The 20,141-nt window shown below is 42.3% G+C and overlaps 1 protein-coding gene across 3 annotated transcripts in view; it reads left to right on the plus strand.

The window, feature by feature from the left end:
• efr3a (EFR3 homolog A (S. cerevisiae)) overlaps positions 1–20,141 on the plus strand; it is a 127,403-nt gene that overhangs the window by 76,092 nt on the left and 31,170 nt on the right. For all 3 annotated transcript variants that reach the window (XM_037787406.1, XM_037787408.1, XM_037787405.1), the window contains 4 exons: positions 345–494; positions 8,486–8,626; positions 17,858–17,936; positions 19,367–19,502. In XM_037787406.1, coding sequence (XP_037643334.1) covers positions 345–494; positions 8,486–8,626; positions 17,858–17,936; positions 19,367–19,502 — 506 coding nt within the window. The remainder of the gene's footprint in view (positions 1–344; positions 495–8,485; positions 8,627–17,857; positions 17,937–19,366; positions 19,503–20,141) is intronic.

The following is a 20,141-nucleotide window of genomic DNA, read 5'->3' on the forward strand; positions in this document are numbered from 1 at the left end:
ATTATTTAATCGATTATTTGTTGCAGCCGTAAATTTCTTTTTTGTTTTTTTACTTTTTATTTATTTATTTAGAATTTTTTTTTACTTTTCTTTCTTTAATTAACTTTTTTTTATTTTACAATTACTACATTTCTTGCAGCCCTAATGCATACAACTATACCCAACCTGCACAGGCTTACAAGACACATTATTACACATTATTCATTGTCTCCAACAAAAGTCAAAACTATATATACTATTCTGTACTATACTATACTATACTATACTATACTATACTACATTATATTGTACTATACTGGAGAAATCAGAGCTGGCTCTCTAACAGCACCATGTGTCTGTGTCAGGATCCGCGTGGCCGGGATCAAAGGTCTGCAGGGCGTGGTGAGGAAAACGGTGAACGACGAGCTGCAGGCCATCATCTGGGAGCCTCAGCACATGGACAAGCTGATCCCGTCCATGCTGTTCAACATGCAGGACAGCGACGACCTGGACAGGTACTGCACACACACACGCACACACACACACACACACACACAATACACGAGTATAGTTCAAATAAGGTTGTGACAAACTTAACTCAACTGTTATATTGAACAATGAGAGGAAAGAAAACAAAGTCCTGTCCTTGACTTTCACCCGATCATAACTCAAGTTTTCTTCTCTTCTGCATCTTTTATTTGATGTCTCTTATCGTACAGTATGTGAGCAGTGTTGAGGTGTTGTGGGGACAGGAGGAGATTTATTACCGTACCGTCTCGTTTCTTCTCCTCTTTACTGTCACTCTGAGTTAACGTGGAGAGTTCAGGAACAGAAGGTGTTCAAGGTTAATGCAGCCAAAGCACAACAATATGAAATATGAGAGACGCTCGGCTCGTATACGCATCGTTTTCTTTAAGTGATAGAGCTGTTTACACGGTAATCTACCTGTCAGGCTCCACCAACAAGCAGTAACCTCCACCAGCAAGCAGTGACCTCCACCAACAAGCAGTGACCTCCACCAACAAGCAGTAACCTCCACCAACAAGCATTGACCTCCACCAGCAAGCAGTGACCTCCACCGGCAAGCAGTAACCTCCACCAACAAGCAGTGACCTCCACCAACAAGCAGTAACCTCCACCAACAAGCAGTGACCTCCACCAACAAGCAGTGACCTCCACCAACAAGCAGTAACCTCCACCAACAAGCAGTGACCTCCACCAACAAGCAGTAACCTCCACCAACAAGCAGTAACCTCCACCAACAAGCAGTGACCACCACCAACAAGCAGTAACCTCCACCAACAAGCAGTAACCTCCACCAACAAGCAGTGACCTCCACCAACAAGCAGTAACCTCCACCAACAAGCAGTAACCTCCACCAACAAGCAGTGACCACCACCAACAAGCAGTAACCTCCACCAACAAGCAGTAACCTCCACCAACAAGCAGTGACCTCCACCAACAAGCAGTGACCTCCACCAACGAGCAGTAACCTCTACCAACGAGCAGTGACCTCCACCAACGAGCAGTGACCTCCACCAACGAGCAGTGACCTCCACCAACTCAGAAACATGGACTTTATTTAAACGTTGTTATTCAACAGAGAAAGTCCCGATGAGGTCAGAAACCTCTAAAGGTTTGAGACTAAACAACAAAAACTGACCTCCTCTCCTCTCCTCTCCTCTCCTCTCCTCTCCTCTCCCCTACTTGCCTCTCCTCTCTCCTCTCTCCTCTCCTCTCCTCTCCTCTCATCTCCTCTCCTCTACTCTCTCCTCTCCTCTCCTCTACTCTCTCCTCTCCTCTACTCTCTCCTCTCCTCTCCTCTCCTCTCCTCTCCTCTCTCTCTTCTCCTCTCCCTCCTTTCCTTTCCTTTCCTTTCCTCTCGTCTCGTCTCGTCTCGTCTCGTCTCGTCTCGTCTCCTCTCCTCTCCTCTCCTCTCCTGTTTCTTCTCCTCTCCTCTCCTCTCCTCTCTTCTCCTCTCCTCTCCTCTCTCTCTTCTCCTCTCCCTCCTTTCCTTTCCTTTCCTTTCCTTTCCTCTCGTCTCGTCTCGTCTCCTCTCCTCTCCTCTCCTCTCCTCTCCTCTCCTCTGCTCTCCTCTCCTCTCTTCTCCCCTCCCCTCCTCTCCTCTCCTCTCCTGTTTCTTCTCCTCTCCTCTCCTCTCCTCTCCTCTCTCTCTTCTCCTCTCCCTCCTTTCCTTTCCTTTCCTTTCCTTTCCTCTCGTCTCGTCTCGTCTCGTCTCGTCTCGTCTCGTCTCCTCTCCTCTCCTCTCCTCTCCTCTCCTCTCCTCTCCTCTCCTCTCCTCTCCTCTCCTCTCCTCTCCCCTCCTCTCCTCTCCTGTTTCTTCTCCTCTCCTCTCCTCTCCTTTCCTGTTTTCTCTCCTATTTCCTCTCCTCTCCCCTCCTCTCCCTCCTCTCCTCTCCTCTCCTCCGGGTGGTTTCCATGTGAACAAAAAGCTATTTTTGGACTCTGTATTTTTTCTTTTTTGTGTCCCTCCTTGTGTTTTTTCTCCTGCTTGCTCTTCTCTTCCTAAAGCAACATCCATAACACCTTAATTCATCACAGGTGGATGAATGATGTGATTCGACCCGATTAGATTTTACTACACCTTAACCGGGGCGTGTTTAGGGGGTTTGGCGCTCCTTCAGTTTGACTTTAGAAAACAAAAAGGTATTTACCAAATCAGAATAAAAGTACAAAAGTTCATTGTGGTGTAAAGTGATAAAGTGATAACAGGATATTAACGTGTCAAAAATCAGAGGTGTAATATAAACATAAAATATTGGCTCTCTTTCCTCCCTTTTTAACTGTGGATTTGCATAACAGGCCTCTGTTTGATGAGAAGTGTCACACCGTGCATCAAAAGAAATCACCTTGAGATCAACCTCCACCGACCGTGGACGTTATTAGCACATGAAAAAGGGGGATTTTCCTTTTAAACGTTGCCAGAGCTGCCTGCGAGCTCGCCTTTGTACTCGGTTTGAACTGAATTAAGTTCAGATCAGTTTGACTTATGAGCCCAGCGGGGCCCGTAACGATACAAAGACATGTCCTTCAGCGAGACGCAAACCTGGCTCACAATGCAGACCAGCAAGATGTGTCCTTCACAAGACCTGAAGGTCAGACTGAACCTGAGGAGTCTAATTCAACAGACCTGCTATAAATCCTCCCTCCGTGAAGGTTATAATGTTCACTGTTTGTTGAAACGGGTATAGAGAGGCGTTGATTTAACTGTCAAGGCTGGGTATTGTTTCAAAGACAAAACTTCGTCCACACTGGGAACGTCAGGAGCACGTGCGTCGCGTGGCGGCTGGGTTGCGTGGCGGCTGGATCGCGTGGCGGCTGGGTTGCGTGGCGGCTGCGTGATTCACGAATCGGGTGTTTACACCAGCTGGGGTTTCTGCTGCTGCCAGCTCTTTCTTCCTACATAGAGTTTGCATTTCATAATGGCCATTTCATTTCATTATAAATGTAAGTTATATTTATTTTAGACGGAGAAAGGTTAAGAAACGTGATAATTTGTAAATAATAGTAATAATCCACAATTAAAACCCTGTATTATATTAATTCATGGAGCTCTCCAAGTCACTGCATGTTCTACAACACTGTCCGGCACATATTTCAGAATAAAAGCCTTGTTTTAACAAATGAAGGAATTCTGTCCACAGAAAAAAAAAACGCTTGATGGCTTTTATTTTTAAATGAAAACAGGAAATGTTGATTTAAAAATAAGTCTTTCCTTTTTTTCATCTCCATAACATATTCTACAGATAGAGACATTGAAACTGTAGTAATGTAGCTGGTATAATGTCAATATACAGTCAATAGATCACTTTTACTGTGTGTTGTTGCTGTGAACCGCGCGGCTCGCATCAAAAATAGGCGAGACCTCGAATCTCTAGAAGAGACGCAGCTGACACGCAGCTGAGTCTGGCTTCTCTAACCTGTTAACACGGACGCCGGAACGCACTGCTGACGTTCCCAGTGTGGACGAGGCTTTATGCTGATGGAAACACACACTGAATGTGTCGTAAAACCAAAATTAGAGTTTTAGAGTTGGTGCTAAATGATGAATTAAAAATATTTCCCCGACACGCTGTTCAGTCCAGCAGCTCTCTGAATAGAAACATCCTGTGAATGGCAGGTGGAAATTAGTTCTGTTGACGTAGGCCACAGTTTTTCTACCCATTCAGAGACTGACGACGACAACATCGCTGCCGTCCAGCAGCATCCTGTCAAACAAAATGTCCATCAGCAGAGTCGGGGTTTGTCATTTTCATAGTGTGACTCAGCGCTCACCACAAAAACACAGTTAGACGTCGGCCCTCTGAGGGAATAAATGCTCTGGAGGAAAAGCCCTGTTTTGTTGTTTTTTTGGGGGGGGGGGTTCCCCGAACACAATTTTGCTTCAGATAATGTTTTTTCCCCAAACAGTCGTGGTCAGTTTCCTCCACCCCACGGCGGCATGTCGTGGGGCTTTCTAATCGAGCCTCAGCGGACTCGGTGAGGAAGCCGCGGTCAAGGGCGTTTGATTCTGTTAATTGCTTCTCGGGGAGGGCGGACGTGGGCGGCGTGCAGAAACCAGAGGTGGAGGTTCAGAAGAAAGGCTCTCCTTGTTCCACAATTAAATGCTTGCTTGTGTTGTTCGACAGCGCACACACACACACACACACACACACACACACACACACACACACGCACACACACACACACACACACACACTGTGTTGTGTTGTAAGGCAGCCACCTTGAAGACGACTTTGACCTCTTTTGTTTTCTTAATTCCCTTCATCACTGACGTCACATATCTCAGCCTCTCTGCACCTTCGTTTCTTTTAACCTCTTCAGGGCTGACTGCCTGATTAAATACACACATTTCAGGAACACAAGACACATTATCTAAATAAAATAAAATGAAATAGTCCTTCACATTCATTTACTCATTTTGAGCCAGCGATAGAGGAGAGATGAGGGAAAGAGAGAGGGGTGCAGCAAAGATTCTCTGACTGGGTTTAACCCGGGACATTGAGGTTCATCTCAACCCCTTAATTTACATTTTTGACCTGAATAAAATTGGCATTTAATTGGTCTCAAAACCCCACACACGTAAAAAGCAGGAGCGTGTATGTGATGCAAGTGCACAGAGCAGTATATCTGGATAGCTATAACAGAGTAATATAGACAATATTAAAATGGGATCTCTGAAAGATGGTTGTTCTCTCAGACACCTCCAGTCGTGTCTAGAAGGTAACCCACTAGTTGCGAAACTCTTGCGAGATGGTTAAGGTTAGGCATTGACCTTGAATGGTTGAGGTTAAGCTTTGACCTTGGATAGTTACGGCTAAGCTTTGACCTTGGATAGTTATGGTTAGGTATTGATTTCAAATGGTTAAGGTTAGACATTGACCTTGAATAGTTGAGGTTAGGCTTTGACCTTGGATAGTTAAGGTTAGGTATTGATTTCAAATGGTTAAGGTTAGGCATTAACCTTGAATGGTTGAGGTTAGACGTTGACCTCTAATAGTTAAGGATAGGCATTGACATCTAATGGTTAAGGTTAGGCATTGACTTCTAATTGTTGAGGTTAGGCATAGACCTTGGATAATTAAGGTCAGGCATTGACCACTAATAGTTAATGTTAGGTATTGACATCTAATAGTTAAGGTTAGGAATTGACCTTGAATGGTTGAGGTCAGGCATTGACCTTGAATATTTAAGGTTTGACATTGACCTTGAATGGTTAAGGTTGGGCATTGACCTTGAATGGTTGAGGTAAGGCATTGACCTTGAATGGTTAAGGTTAGGCATTGAACTCTAATAGTTAAGGTTAGGCATTGACCTCTAATGGTTGAGGTTAGGCATTGACCTCTAGTAGTTAAGGTTCGGCATTGACCTCTAGTAGTTAAGGTTAGGCATTGACCTCTAGTAGTTAAGGTTAGGAATTGACCTTGAATGGTTGACATTAGGCATTGATCTTAAATGGTTAAGGTTAGGCATTGACCTTGAATATTTAAGGTTAGGCATTGACGTTGAATGGTTGAGGTTAAGCATTGACCTTGAATGGTTGAGGTTAGGCATTGACCTTGAATGGTTGAGGTTAGGCATTGACCTTGAATGGTTAAGGTTAGGCATTGACCTCTGATAGTTAAAGTTAGGCATTGACCTCCAATAGTTGAGGTTAGGCATTGACCTTGAAAGGTTATTGTTGGGTATTGACCTCCAATGGTTAAGTTTAGGATAGGTCGTTGGGCAACGAGTCGGGAGTTTTTGCACGTTTTCACAACTTGTGGGATACCTTCTAGACACGACCGGCAACTGCCTGACTTTTACTTTGTCAGTGATCAAACTAAACAGCCAATCAGACATCAGGATCAGTATTCAAAGTGACCAATCAAAGGAGCTCCGGAGACGTCAGCCGTTAATCTCAGCAGTAAATCCGGGTTTTTAATGCGGTCCATTTTTATCTGTCAAAGCACCAAATACTTGTAGTACTCTTGTATTATTCTGTGTTTAGTCTTATTGAGTTTTTTTTTTTTTTTGTCCAGGCAGTGAAGCACTTTACTAGTAATTTACTTTTGAAAACTCTCTATTATTAATATTTAATCACCACCGCTGCCAAATATCCAAGGCCACCATTACATTAAATTGGACATTTTCTACATATGCCGAGCATCATTTCCTTTGATTCATTATAACGTGGTAAATGGAGCCTGCAGGAAGAATGTAAATGAAGTGACTGCCTGGTTGAACCGTGTTCTTTAGTCCTCAGGACGACTTTAACACTTTAGAACTCTTTTCTCATCGGAAACAATCTACAGCATTAATACGTTATTTTCTGGCCACTTCATTAAACAACACCAATCCACCTTCTGTTACAGGAGAGATTTTCACTTCTTTCTTTATCTCTGGTGTCCCTGTTTCTAACAAGCAATAAGCATTTCATTTCCCCTGAACCGCCTGTGTGGGCCGACAGTAATTGCATTGTTTCCCTCCGGAGACCCGGCTGCCTACGGTCCATCTGCGACCGGGCTTATTGCCGCGGAAGTGATTTACTATTGCATTATTTTATCAATATGACGCATAACGGGAGGCCTTCTTCTGAACTGCTGCCAGGACTGGATTCTTGAAATAGCAGGAAATGACAAACTTGTGCACAAGACGTTCTTTTCATGTATGTGGAGCTGCAGGATCAGCAAGGTTGTCCAACATGGGACATTTGTTCAGATGATTTAAAATAGACCCGTTTTTACATTCTGTTTACAGGTGACCTCTCGTGGTCTCGTGAATAATGACCGTCCGCTCTCAGAAGCAAAAGTAGAACTTGAACTGCAAAACCCCGTTGGATGGACCAACAAAGTGTTCGACTTTGACACCAGAGACCCGTTAGCGTCCCGTCTCCTGGCATCAGTCCAGATGATTTATTTTAGCCGTAAACCTTTCGACCTTGTCAAGTAGTTTTAGTCGCCTTAAACTTAACCAAATCTTGACAATAGAGGTAGCAGAACAGAACGACTTACTGTATATGAAACATTTTTGCTAAAGCCATATAGAAGAAACAGAAAAAATATTTTGCCATTGAGCTACGATGACTTGGAACTGCCTGTCTTGACTTGGGACTCAAGTCAAGACTTGGGACAGCTGTTGTTGCCTGTTGGGCTGCAGTTTGCCATGTTATGATTTGAGCATATTGTTTTATGCTAAATGCAGTACCTGTGAGGGTTTCTGGACAATATCTGTCATTGTTTTGTGTTAATTGATTTACAATAATAAATATATACAGACATTTGCATAAAGCAGCATATTTGTCCACTCCCATGTTGATAAGAGTCTTAAATACTTGACAAATCTCCCTTTAAGGTTCATTTTGAACACTAATTTTCTTGATTGATTCATCATTTTTGCTTCATTTCTGATGGAGAACGTTCTTCTCTAATGAGCAGATTTCTCATAACATTATAAACTAGACTAGATACAATTTCTTGCCCAGTCATTTTTTGCAGTGTTTCTATCTCCTGATGTAGACTGATTGACTCAACACACACACACACACACACACACACACACACACACACACACACACACCTATCTGATTGAGTCGGGTCAATACTCTTTCATTTGATTTCTCCTTTTTTTCCAGCTGCTCTGATTGATTTCTTTTCAGTCTCTCCTCCGCCTTCAGTCCTTCATTCTTCACTCTCTCTCATATCCTGAAGCTTTCTCTTTTCCTGCTGTTTCTCCCTCTAAATGTTATTGCACTCTGCTGCTCTCTCTCTCTTTACCGATTCTTTGTGTGCGATATGAAGAATCGATTCTGGGCTCGTAGTCTCACATGCAGACTCATTAAATCAGATTTCCTTTCAGTCCTTTTTAAACTTGATTTTTGTATGTTTTCCGATACGCTAACGCAGCAGTGACCGCGCTCACTTTGTCTGCTGTCTTTGTCCTGCTGTTCAGGAAGTGATGCAAGTGTGATGTTCTTTCTAACCGTCGTCTGTCTCTGTCTTCACAGGGCAGGGCAACCCGGCACGCCGTCGGGGGTGGGTCAGGACGGGGAGGAAAACCCGGCGGCGCTGGCGGAGAGCTGCTTCAGAGAGCTGCTGGGCAGGGCGGCCTACGGCAACATGAACAACGCCGTCCGACCCGTGTTGGTGTGAGTACCTCAACGTTAGCAAAGAGTGCAACTGTGGGATTGTTTTTGCTTTACAGCCTGTAAACGCCGGGTTTTATATTTCTACCAGCTCTGAGCGTATCCTTTCCGGCCAAGGGTCGGCAACCTTTACTATCAAAAGAGACATTTTAGGCAAAAAAAAATCTGTCTGGAGCCGCAAAACATTTGATCATTGTGATGAAGGTAACACAGTTTATAGTCTAAGTATATAGTATATAAGTCTAATGCAGTGAGGGCCAAAGAGACAATGTACTACGGAGAATTAGGGCCACATTGAGGGAAAAAACATCTGAGATTTACAGAACAGAGTCAGAATATTACGAGGAAAAAGGTCGTAATATTACGAGAATAAAGTCATAATATTATGAGAAAAAAAGAAAATAACATAAAATTACTATATTATAATATTATGAATTTATTTTATTTATATTTTCCTCAATGTGTCCCTAATACTAATATTATCATTATCACAAAATGGTAAAAAAAGAAACAATACCTAGGTGAATGGATTTGTTTTCCCGCCCCTACTATTTACAACATAAGAAATACATTCTTAAGTTTTTCCAGCTGCTGCGGCACTCATGTCAGTTTGATTTGGCTTCTCTGGAGCTCTGTTGTTATTTGTTGTTTGTAGCAGAGCGCCAGGTATCTGTTTCATTTCCTGTATATGGCTGGAACAGTATTAAACTTCAGCCATCTATGTGTCCTTATTTAGCTCCATGTTTGCTCCATTATTTAGCCTGATGTGAACGCAACTTTAAGCCCTTCTTCTTCTTCTTCTTCTTCTTCTTCTCCTCGCCATGCAGCACTCAGATTCATAACCTGCTTTATTGCAGGTCGGAGTCATGACACAGACGGCAGGAGAGGTGACAGGGCAGCAAATAAACCTGTCGCCCAATAACACACACACACACACACACACACACACACACACATAAACACACATGTAGACGCAAGACAGACACACAATGCATGCACACTGAAACACACTTCTCTTCTTCTTCTTCTTCCACTTACATTTTGCAGACTCCCAGCACACAGAGGAAATTAAATGAGCTCTCTTATCACGCGGGCGGCTGCCGTATGAGTGTGGCACACCGTCGCGGCGCCTCCATTCCCCTCCCTCCCTCGGGAGTTAAATATCCCCGTCGCTGCTCCTATTGGCATAAATTGGACAATTACCGAGTGAACGGCCGACCGACCGAGCCCCCCCGCTGAGATTTCCTCCGTCGCCGTCTTGTTTCCGCTCCGCTGAGCCGCTCTGAGTGCTCAGGCTTCACTCCTTCGCTTCCTTTCATCCTCGGCTGCAGCTCATGCAGATATTTAAATTACTGGGTTTTTTGTATTTTAGTATTTTTAGCCTCAATAGCGGCGTGGCTCCGGGGACGGTGATGTCACACAGTTAGTCAGTTAGTGCGCCGGTCCAACAGTTTGGTCTTCTCAACAAGTATTAGATGAGTTGTAAATGTTGTGAAGACATTCAGGGGTTGCTACTGTAGGAACATACGTCCTGTCAGCGGAAGAAATACGTCTAAAACATTACATCCTTTGTTAACATGCAATACTTTGGGCATGCTTACATGCTAAACCGAGAAAAACCTAAGGAAACTATTACTACCAACCATGTCATGCTAGCGTGTCAGGAAGGACGTTAATTAACGCTCCAAAGTTGGGCTAAATTTTAGGGAGGAAAATCTGATATGGCCATTTTCAAACGGGTCCCTTAACCTCTGACCTCCAGATCAGTGAATGTAAATGGGTTCTATGGGTACCCACGACTCTCCCCTTTACAGACATGCCCACTTTATGATAATCACATGCGGTCATGCAGTAAAGCTGAGACTCTTGTGGATCCAATGAGCCCAACTGTATTCATGTGTGATGATGTTAGTCCCCATAGGAGATATTTCATTGACCTCACTGTATAAAATGACCTGTGGTGACCTCTAGGATAATCACAGCCTCATGAAACTTTACAGCCACAAACTAGAGACCTAGAGCATTCAGAGGATGGATGGATCAAACTAGAGACCTAGAGCATTCAGAGGATGGATGGATCAGACTAGAGACCTAGAGCATTCAGAGGATGAATGGATCAGACTAGAGACCTAGAGCATTCAGAGGATGGATGGATCAGACTAGAGACCTAGAGCATTCAGAGGATGGATGAATCAGACTATAGACCTAGAGCATTCAGAGGATGGATGGTTTTTTTCACATGGATGGCAGTTTACTCAACACAAGTGCTCGCCATCCAATCGTCTAGTTTCATATGATACCAGTATCTTCACTCTAGCTTTAAAACTGAGCCTACTACAACCTAAAAATCACAAGTTGTGTTAATACGTTAGTGGCGTTAAAAACAATTTTGCATTAACTCTGAAAGCCCAAATTATTATTATTAATTAGGAATTATCCTGTTTTAAAGAAACGTAACTCTCTCTCCACTACTCCTAGATATCAGTAGCAGCAGGCTGGTTGTAGGAATGACACTAGTGATATTGAATGTGTGAAGTCAGAGGAGGGTGTTGCCACTGGGGGCCATTTGAGTTGAGGAGTCATTATCAGTGTGAACATCATGGGCTCCCAGGGGCCTTTTTCCTGCTAACGCTGGAAATATATTGGACTCTTCACATTGCCTTTAATGTTGGTACGTAGTCCTGAACACGCACACACTTTAACTGTCTCAGTGTTCTTGGATTTGCTCAGAAATTGCACATCTGAGCATCACTGCTGAATGGATAGAGAGTCCTTTCTGGCTGAAGGGAACAATAGATCCATTACAGCACCTTTAATTGGTGGTAACTTGGTGATGTGATTTGTAAGTTGTAGCGGACTCAGTTTTAAAGCTAGAGTAAAGATACTGGTATCATATGAAACAAGAAAACCTAATGGATCCATTGGTACCAACCATGTCATACTAGCCTATTATAAAGGAGGTTAAATAACGCTCCAAACCTACGCTAAATTTTGGCGAGGAAAAACTGAAAAATAAATGTTAAATTGCACCAACAATAATGTGTTAAACATCCATCAAAATAAATGTTCTGGAAATAAATTCCATTGCACTTTTCAGGGTCTTGACTGACACTCAGTAAACAGGACAAATACTGAGTGAAACAGTTGAGCCTCAGTTCCTACCTATCACTTAAACGTTATAAACAATCAATAGTAAGGCGCCTGAAGGTCTGAGCAATAATGGCCTGACAATTTATCCGACGTCTGTCACAACAGAGTGATATAAAGTACAGAGAGAGACCGGAGAAGGACAATAAAGCAGTAAGAGACAAAGAGAAAAGAAAAAGGCTTGTGTTGTTCTATGAGTATAAGTGTTGGTTGTGTCCAGTCGGGAGATAACGGAGTGGTGTCTCTCTGTTCTGCTGCATCTTCATCTTCAGATATCTCAGACATTATGTTTGCATTAACTCAAATACCTCCATGACAAGAATAAACAGGTTATAAATAATAATAATTATTATATAATAAATAAATAAGTCAACATTTTGGTTAAAAAACTACGGAAGTGGCGTTACTTTAGTACGGAAGTTACGTGACAAATGACGTTACTTAAGTACGGAAGTTTCATGTCAAATTAGTCAACGTTTAGGTTAAAATAAATAAGCAAGTGGCATTACCTAAGTGCGGAAGTTATGTGACAAATGACGTTACTTGAGTACGGAAGTGACGTGACAAATAAGTCAATGTTTTCATTAAAATAACTACAGAAGTGGCGTTAAGTACGTAAGTCACGTGACATATGCTGTTACTTAAGACGGAAGTTTTGTGACAAATAAGTCAACGTTTGGGTTCAAATAAATACGCAAGTAGCGTTACTTAAGTGCGGAAGTTACGTGACAAATAAGTCAAAGTTTTGGTAAAAATAACTACGGAAGTGGCGTTAAGTACGGAAGTGGCGTTAAGTATGGAAGTCAAGTGACATATGGTGTTACTTAAGTACAGAAGTTTCATGACAAATAAGTCAACGTTTAGGTTAAAATAAATAAGCAAGTGGCGTTGCTTAAGTGTGGAAGTTACGTGACAAATAAGTCAACGTTTTCATTAAAATAACTACGGAGTTGGTGTTACTTAAGTGTGGAAGCTTTGTGATAAATAAGCAAATAAATCAACGATGACTTCTAGTTTCGTACGGGACATGAACAGCGGTTTAAAGTCTTGTGTTTTATTTCACCCTCCCGTCCAACCCGACATCCTCCCTACGCGGACTTTGTCGCTCTTTATACTTCCTGGTTCATGGTTACGTGGATTACATGCAAATTGATTTCATGGGTTATATACGAATTTCAGGGCATTATGTTTCGTAGTTATAGCTACAGACGGTGGATGAGACCAGCTGGTCTGTGACAGCTAGCTTTGTGGTTTGTGAATCAGCAGATAGTAAATACTCAGGTCTGCTGTAAAGAAGGTACGCAGCTCCATTCTGCTTGAATTTGTTCAGCCGTGTTGTCAGTGACGCAGCAGTCGTGTATCCCTCAAATTGAATTATTTCACGGTGTTCCTGTTTTAACTGATAGTAATTTAGACTTGCCGTCCTGTTGTCTGTGATTGCCGTCGATAATTAATTCTCCAGAGAGCCTTCCCGGAAAACCGAGGACGCTTTGATTGATGGGATTTCAACCGCTGATTATGAGAAAACGTTGTAAATCTGCTGCCTCGTTTTCTGAGTTTGACGTCACATTTCTTTGTGACATTGGACAGTCGCAGAGTGGAAATGAAAAGCTTCCCAGTAACCACATAAAAAAACACACTTATTCTATTGGAGCTTTCTGAATATTTTAAGTGTTTTGCTTTTTGATAAGTTGAGCTTCAGAAACGGTAACTAACTGCTGCTCTAATTCAATCAGGGAGCGAGCCCCTTAATGCTTCCATTAACAATTAATTACATGATATTACTGTGACTGCTTGACATCTGTAGGGCCTCTTCAAGAACTGAGCTGCATTTAATCATCTTTCCCTCCAATTTGTTTCTTTCCCTTTTTGCCTCAGAGCTTTTTTTTCAGTTAATTTGTTCAAAGCTTAACGTCTCCATTTTCCTCTTATTCTCCTTCCTGCGAGCAACACTGACCTCACATCCACATTTTACCATAAAACATATATACATAGACGCATATGCATCGACTCCTTGATCGTACGCCAACGTCGGCGCCACATTGGACAGGGCAAGACTGACCTCACATCCACAGTTTACCATAGACATATATATACAAATGGTGCCTTCATATGGGGTCGTGTTTACCGTGTTTACGAGATGGGAGGTCGTGTACACGATATGCGTGCCGTTCAAGTGGTTAAGTCGTGAAGAACACCGCTGCTAAGCAACGGCAATATTAACGTTACTGTCGGCATCTAGAAGCCACAGAGGCTAACAATTTAGCAAGCTAGCAAATGGGTAACATAATGCAGGAAATGCAAAGGTATAATGACAGAGGGAAAGATGAGGCCATTGGGAATATCAACATTTTCCTCAGACAGATTATAGAATTAAGAAGAAAAACAAAATACGACAAAAAATTACAATATATTAACTTATTATATACCGAAAAATGTACTTTTATGAGGTCCGCCATTTCTGACAATGTCAACAAACACGTCACAACTCGGAGCTTTCAGAAACTTTCCACTTACGAGGTCGTAAATACCACGAGAGGGCGGCGTTCATATGGAGTCATCTCGTAAACACGGTAAATACCACCCCATTTGAAGGCACCAATAGACCCCGCATCGACTCCTGGATCGTACGTCAACGTGGCCGCCATATTGGACAGGGCAAGACTGACCTCAAATACAACGGGGGGCGGGAGCTTCTGTTTTTCTGGATAAAAAGCACGATAACGTCTTAAATTTGTTAACCGATTTCAACAAGTCGTTTTGTATTCAAACGTCTACGATCTCCGAGGAGTGACGTTACGATTTTTTGACAGTTTTTCCTCGCCAAAATGTAGTGTAATTTTGGAGCGTTATTTAACCTCCTTGGCGACGAGTTAGTATGACGTGGTTGGTACCAATGGATTCCTTAGGTTTTCCCGCTTTTCACCAGCGCGCTATAATCTAAAAATCCCGAGTTATTATCGCCTTAACTTTGATAGCCGTAATGTAAATGTGTTTTAATTGCAGCATTTTGTGTCCGGGTTTTGTCAGTTCTACATTAGAGGGGAGGAAAAGGATGCATATTTTATCATTTAATCAGAATCAGATCATTTAAATCCTATATAATACATCATTTATATTGTTTATAGTAACAGCTGAGACTGAACCAGACCGGAAATGTGCAGCGAAACCAAAACTAGGAGCTGAAAGAGGCTAAAAAGCTCCGTAGAGCTAGAGAAAACTCTCACCAACATCCTCTGGTTCCAGCTTGTCGAATATAAAGATTTGTTTTTTCTGTGATTTCTGTTAGTTAAATCCTTTGGGTGTTGAAAATAAGCACGTTTTTGTAATGGATGGATTGCTGTTTGCAGCCCTGCGTATGTCGGTCCAGCTGCACTGTGCAGTCAGTCTGAGACAATCCCACAATCCTTTGTTTTACCCGGCGACACCTCCCCTCCTCTCTGTTGACACCCAGTCAGGGATCTTCTCAGGTCTGACACCCGACACGGGACGTCTGCCTCCAGCCTCCAGCCTCCAGTAACCAGCGTTAAAGACTGCAGACTCAGTACGAGTAAGAGTGTGTCATCCTCACACTTTCAGTCTGCTAGTTTGTGTGTTTTGGCAACACATTCCCAGTGTCACCTCCAGCTCTGACCAATGACTCGCTGGCATCATGCGCCCCCTGCAGGCCGGTCAGCTCAACATCAGCTGGTGCAGTGACAGAAAAAAAACCTGCTATGACTTCTGTTTTCTTTGTATATATATATATATATATTTAAAGTGTCTTTAAAGTGTATTTAAAGTTTCCTTAAATTTATTTATCAGTCACATCGGCATAAATTAGATCCACCACACAGCACCTGTTTTTATTAAATATAAATGATGTCTGGTGTGTTAACTGCATGCAATGCACATGAGAGAAGTTAGCCTCCGGGACTTTCTGCCAGACATCTCCTTAGGTTTAGGAAAAGATCACGGTTTGGGTTTAAATAGACGCCGCTGCAGGATTATGAAAAGTACTGATATATGTATATACAACGACCACGGAGGCTTCTTTACGCAGGTACAGCTGAAGGAATGAGAGGACATTCATCACTGCAGTCTGGTCTTTAGTTTCTCTCTCCGTTAAACAGACGCTTTGCTTCTCATCTGTTTGTGAAACCAGTTCTCCTCCTGCACTGCTCCTGCAGGGAGGAGGAGGAAGGGGAAGCGTCTTCAGACTATAAATAGCAGGGATTGGGGTTAACGGAGGAGGAGGAGGAGGGTTTTTGGGGGGTTTGGATTGACGTCATGTCGGTGAACGGTTTCTCATACAACCAGCTTCCAATCCTCTTTTATCGCCATCCTCTGCTTTCTCCTTCCTCTTCCCTTGTTCCCGTCTTTTTTCCCCGTTTTGAAAGGAAGACATTTACATAAAATCTTCTTGAAACGGGGCGAATGTGTTTAGTATGGTCAAATATTTGATATGAATAGAGCGGTGTGGAAGAAGCTGCTGCTCTCACCTGTACTGCCTCTCTTCTGAGCTCTTACCTGAAAGCAGAAAATAACTTTTCTACATTCAGTAGGAGCATCAGATAGTTCACTAAAATATAAAATCACCAGACTTTCTTTGTTTTGTGAAGCATTTTTTCTTTCTCAGTTTTCCTGCAAAGCTCTGTTGACATTTTTAAACATACATAAACGATTCACCTATCTCTCGATTCAATACTATCACAATACCTAGGGGCAGATTCTATATGTAAAGCAATTTTTAAGTATTGCGATTCTACAAGTATTGTGATTTATTGTGATTGTTGTTAATGTTTTTACCACTAGACCAACAAGTTGAATCATACACTTCTAGGGACTTTTACTTTGGAAAATATCTAAATGAATCCAGTAAAAATGTTTGATTTTCAGCATGTATGTAGTCAGAGATGTCCTGAAGTCAAATATATCAGTCATTGTCAGGAATTATTTATTATCCAGCAACCCAGAAATAAAAGAATAAAGACATTTCCCCCACAGATTAGTGGGATTTTATTTTTAGTTTATAAGGGACATGTAGTGCGTGCGTGCGTGCGTGCGTGCGTGCGTGCGTGCGTGCGTGCGTGCGTGCGTGCGTGCGTGCGTGCGTGTGTGTGTGAAGACATAAATATATCAGATATATGTTATACAGGCTCGAGGCTGCAGGTCGGCTCCCACTGAGATGAGTAAATCTGTCGCCCTCCATCTGCCGCTCGCCCTCCATCTGCATGTCTTCAACACCCACATGATGTTTTATACAACCTTTGACCTCATGTATGTCTCACCTCCGCGGCTTCAGCTCAAAGTTGAAGCATTATGGGCTGGTACTTTCCTCCGTTTTTGCCCTTTCTCTGAGATCAGCGGTGGGATGTCTCGGGTCTTCTCTTCTGATCCTCCTCTGCATCCTCCTCTTTATCTCCGAGATTATGACTTAATGGATATTAAAGAAGCATTTTGTAGCATTTAGGGAGTTATATTGGCAGAAATGGAATATAATATTAAGTATGTTTTCTTTAGTGTATAATCACCTGAAAGTAAGAAGTGTTGACCGGACTGATTGGATGGTCTGTGAGGTCCGGTGATAGTCACTGTATTCACAGTACAAGAGATGATGCTGCACTCAGTTTGAGTGCGTCCGTAAGTAAAAGAAGGTTACCCCGCACGTCGGTCTCCGATGCCGAGTGACGCTGACCAATCGCGGGTATTTGATGTGCAAGGAGGTTGATTCTCCAAAAGAGCTACGCTATGAGTACAACAGATCCTGAGAGGGCCAGTCACGTTTTTGTGTTGACCACCGTTGGCACACGGAGTTGCAATCTGCAACCTCATGTCGCCAAATGTTCAAACTGGACCAAATGATAAAACAGGTTGCTTGTTTTTGCCGTCTGTTTTCTGGTCTACTCCATCTATGGTTAAGGTTTGGTGAGGTTTACTTGGATATGGCAGGACGAGGGTTGTGGTCGTGGTTAAAAGAAACCAACGTTGACTGTTGGTGGGAATCACAGGCTTTGCTGATCCATCCATCCCCACCGACTTCCTCCTTGTGACGTTTTATGAGGTGAGAATATTAATGATGTTCTTTATTTTTTCTTCTGTCCTCAGTCACCTGGACAACCACAACCTGTGGGACCCCAACGAGTTTGCCGTTTCCTGCTTCAGAATCATCATGTACTCCATCCAGGTACAGTTACACACATGTTGGGAAAAACTGATGAGTTTAATAGTGTTAAAATATGTGCTCTTTTTCAATTTCTACTTGACTACTTAGTAAAAAATTACATGGTATTCTAATAACAGTATAATAAAAAAAGAAAAAAAAGAAAAAATAATAAGAGTCGAAGGCAACATAATAATAAAAAACAAATACAATATCCAGTAAATAACTAAATAAATCTATTAATTAACCCATCAATCCCCAATCTAACCAACCAATTCATTCATTGTAATAATAATAATGATAAGAGAAAAAAAATTAAAATACATATATACATATTGATATTATGTTATATATATTATGGTAAACAGTATACTAATAAAAATAATAACGGTAATGCTAAAAATTAAATAAAACACTGCATATATACAGTAAGTATGTTGATGATAGCTGATGGAAATAAAGACAGTAATAATTAGAATTGAAATAACAATCAATAAAGTAAATCAATTAACTAGTAAATAATAATAATAATATTATTAAGAGAAAAAAATCTAAATAAAAATAAAAAATATATATATGCATGTTGATATTATCTGAAGGGAGTGAATACAAAATAATAGTGATAAACCATTAAACAGTATACTAATAAAAATAATAACTAATACTAAAAAAACAAAAATAACAATAAATAAAGTAAATACATTAACCAGTAAATAACCAAATTAATTAATTAATTACTAATAAAACAGCAACCAATTCATTCATTGTAATAACAATAATAATAATAATAACAATAGTAATAATCATAGTAATAGTAATATTAAGAGAAAGAAATCCAAATAAAAATAAAAATGTCTACTTAGTTTTAAAGTACTACATCAGCATGCTTCTTTTAACACCACAGCACAAAGTGTACTGTTAGCCCCGCCCTCCTCTTTCTCTTGGATCTCGCTCCATCACCTGTCAATCATCCTGACGAGCTGTCATCGGGCCTCAGGCTGGAAGTCAGCGGCGTCCCTGAAGCCTCCACAGGCAGACGGAGAACACAGCTGATCACCGGGCTCTTCAGATTCATGCTCAGCTCCGTAGTTACTGTTACTGTGATGTGGTTCTGAATCCTGCTTCTGAGGAGGTCCTTCATCCAGGCTGCGTAGTGTTGCTGCTGCTCCTTTCATTGGGGAAACTCAAACCCCATACATGGCCACCTAATTTCCATTGATCCACCTTGTTGTTGGGGGGTTGGTGCATGTCTTTATAAGAGTTCAACCACAGGAAGTGCTTTATGCTCCCAAACTTGTCACTGAAAAGTCATTTTTTACACCTTAAAGGAACAGTGTGTAACAATTACGGGGATCTATCTGGATAAAATTGTTGTCGATCTAAACGTGATTATTAGCGTGTGACGCGTCTTTAAATCCTCTTCTTCGTCTCTCTGTGTCTTTGTCGTCGTCCAGGCTCAGCACTCCCACCACGTCATCCAGCAGGTTCTGAATCACCTGGACAACCACAACAAGAACACACCGCGGGTCAGAGCCGGCATCGTCCAGGTCCTCCTGGAGACGGTGGCCATCGCCGCCAAAGGCTCAGTGGGTGAGTTGCATTGCGGGACCGTACTGGTTCCCACTGCTGGACCAGTTACTCAGGAGGCGGTAGAGGACATAACTAAATATCATAACAATCATAAGGTCTCAGGTTTGACACCTGAATCTGTGAGACTGACCTCTTTCTTACCCGACCATCCCCCTACATCAGTATCTCAATTTGATTATTTCTGAAAGGAAACAACGGAACAGGAACAGAAAGTAGAAACCGAGAATCAAGATGCCTTTCCCATTTCCGTGTTTATACCTCCTCGATTCCTTTCCTCGACTCTTCTCCTCGCGTCTTAGTCCCTACCACGGGAGATGCGAGCGGAGGAGGCGAGGAAGAGACGCGAGGACAGAGGAGTCGAGGCTACAGACGTTTAACAAATGACACATCTTCACCTCGGTGTCGTTCTTTTAAAGCGACGGGTCGATATGAAGGTGAAAGTTCTTACGAGGCGCTGGTTTGAGATTATTCCAGCTGTGTTTCACGCCTCTTTTATGTCGCGGATGACGAAAACACTTCCGTAATGTATACGCCGGTGTATCCTTGCCTATCCTCGCTCCTCGTGATGCATTTTAGGAATTGGATCTCCTCCAAGATGGAGCGCTGAGATCGCTTTCCGCGTCAAAAGCCGGAGCATCG

Source organism: Sebastes umbrosus, chromosome 12 (assembly GCF_015220745.1).
Source record: "Sebastes umbrosus isolate fSebUmb1 chromosome 12, fSebUmb1.pri, whole genome shotgun sequence".
In the NCBI taxonomy this organism is placed as follows: Eukaryota; Metazoa; Chordata; class Actinopteri; order Perciformes; family Sebastidae; genus Sebastes; species Sebastes umbrosus.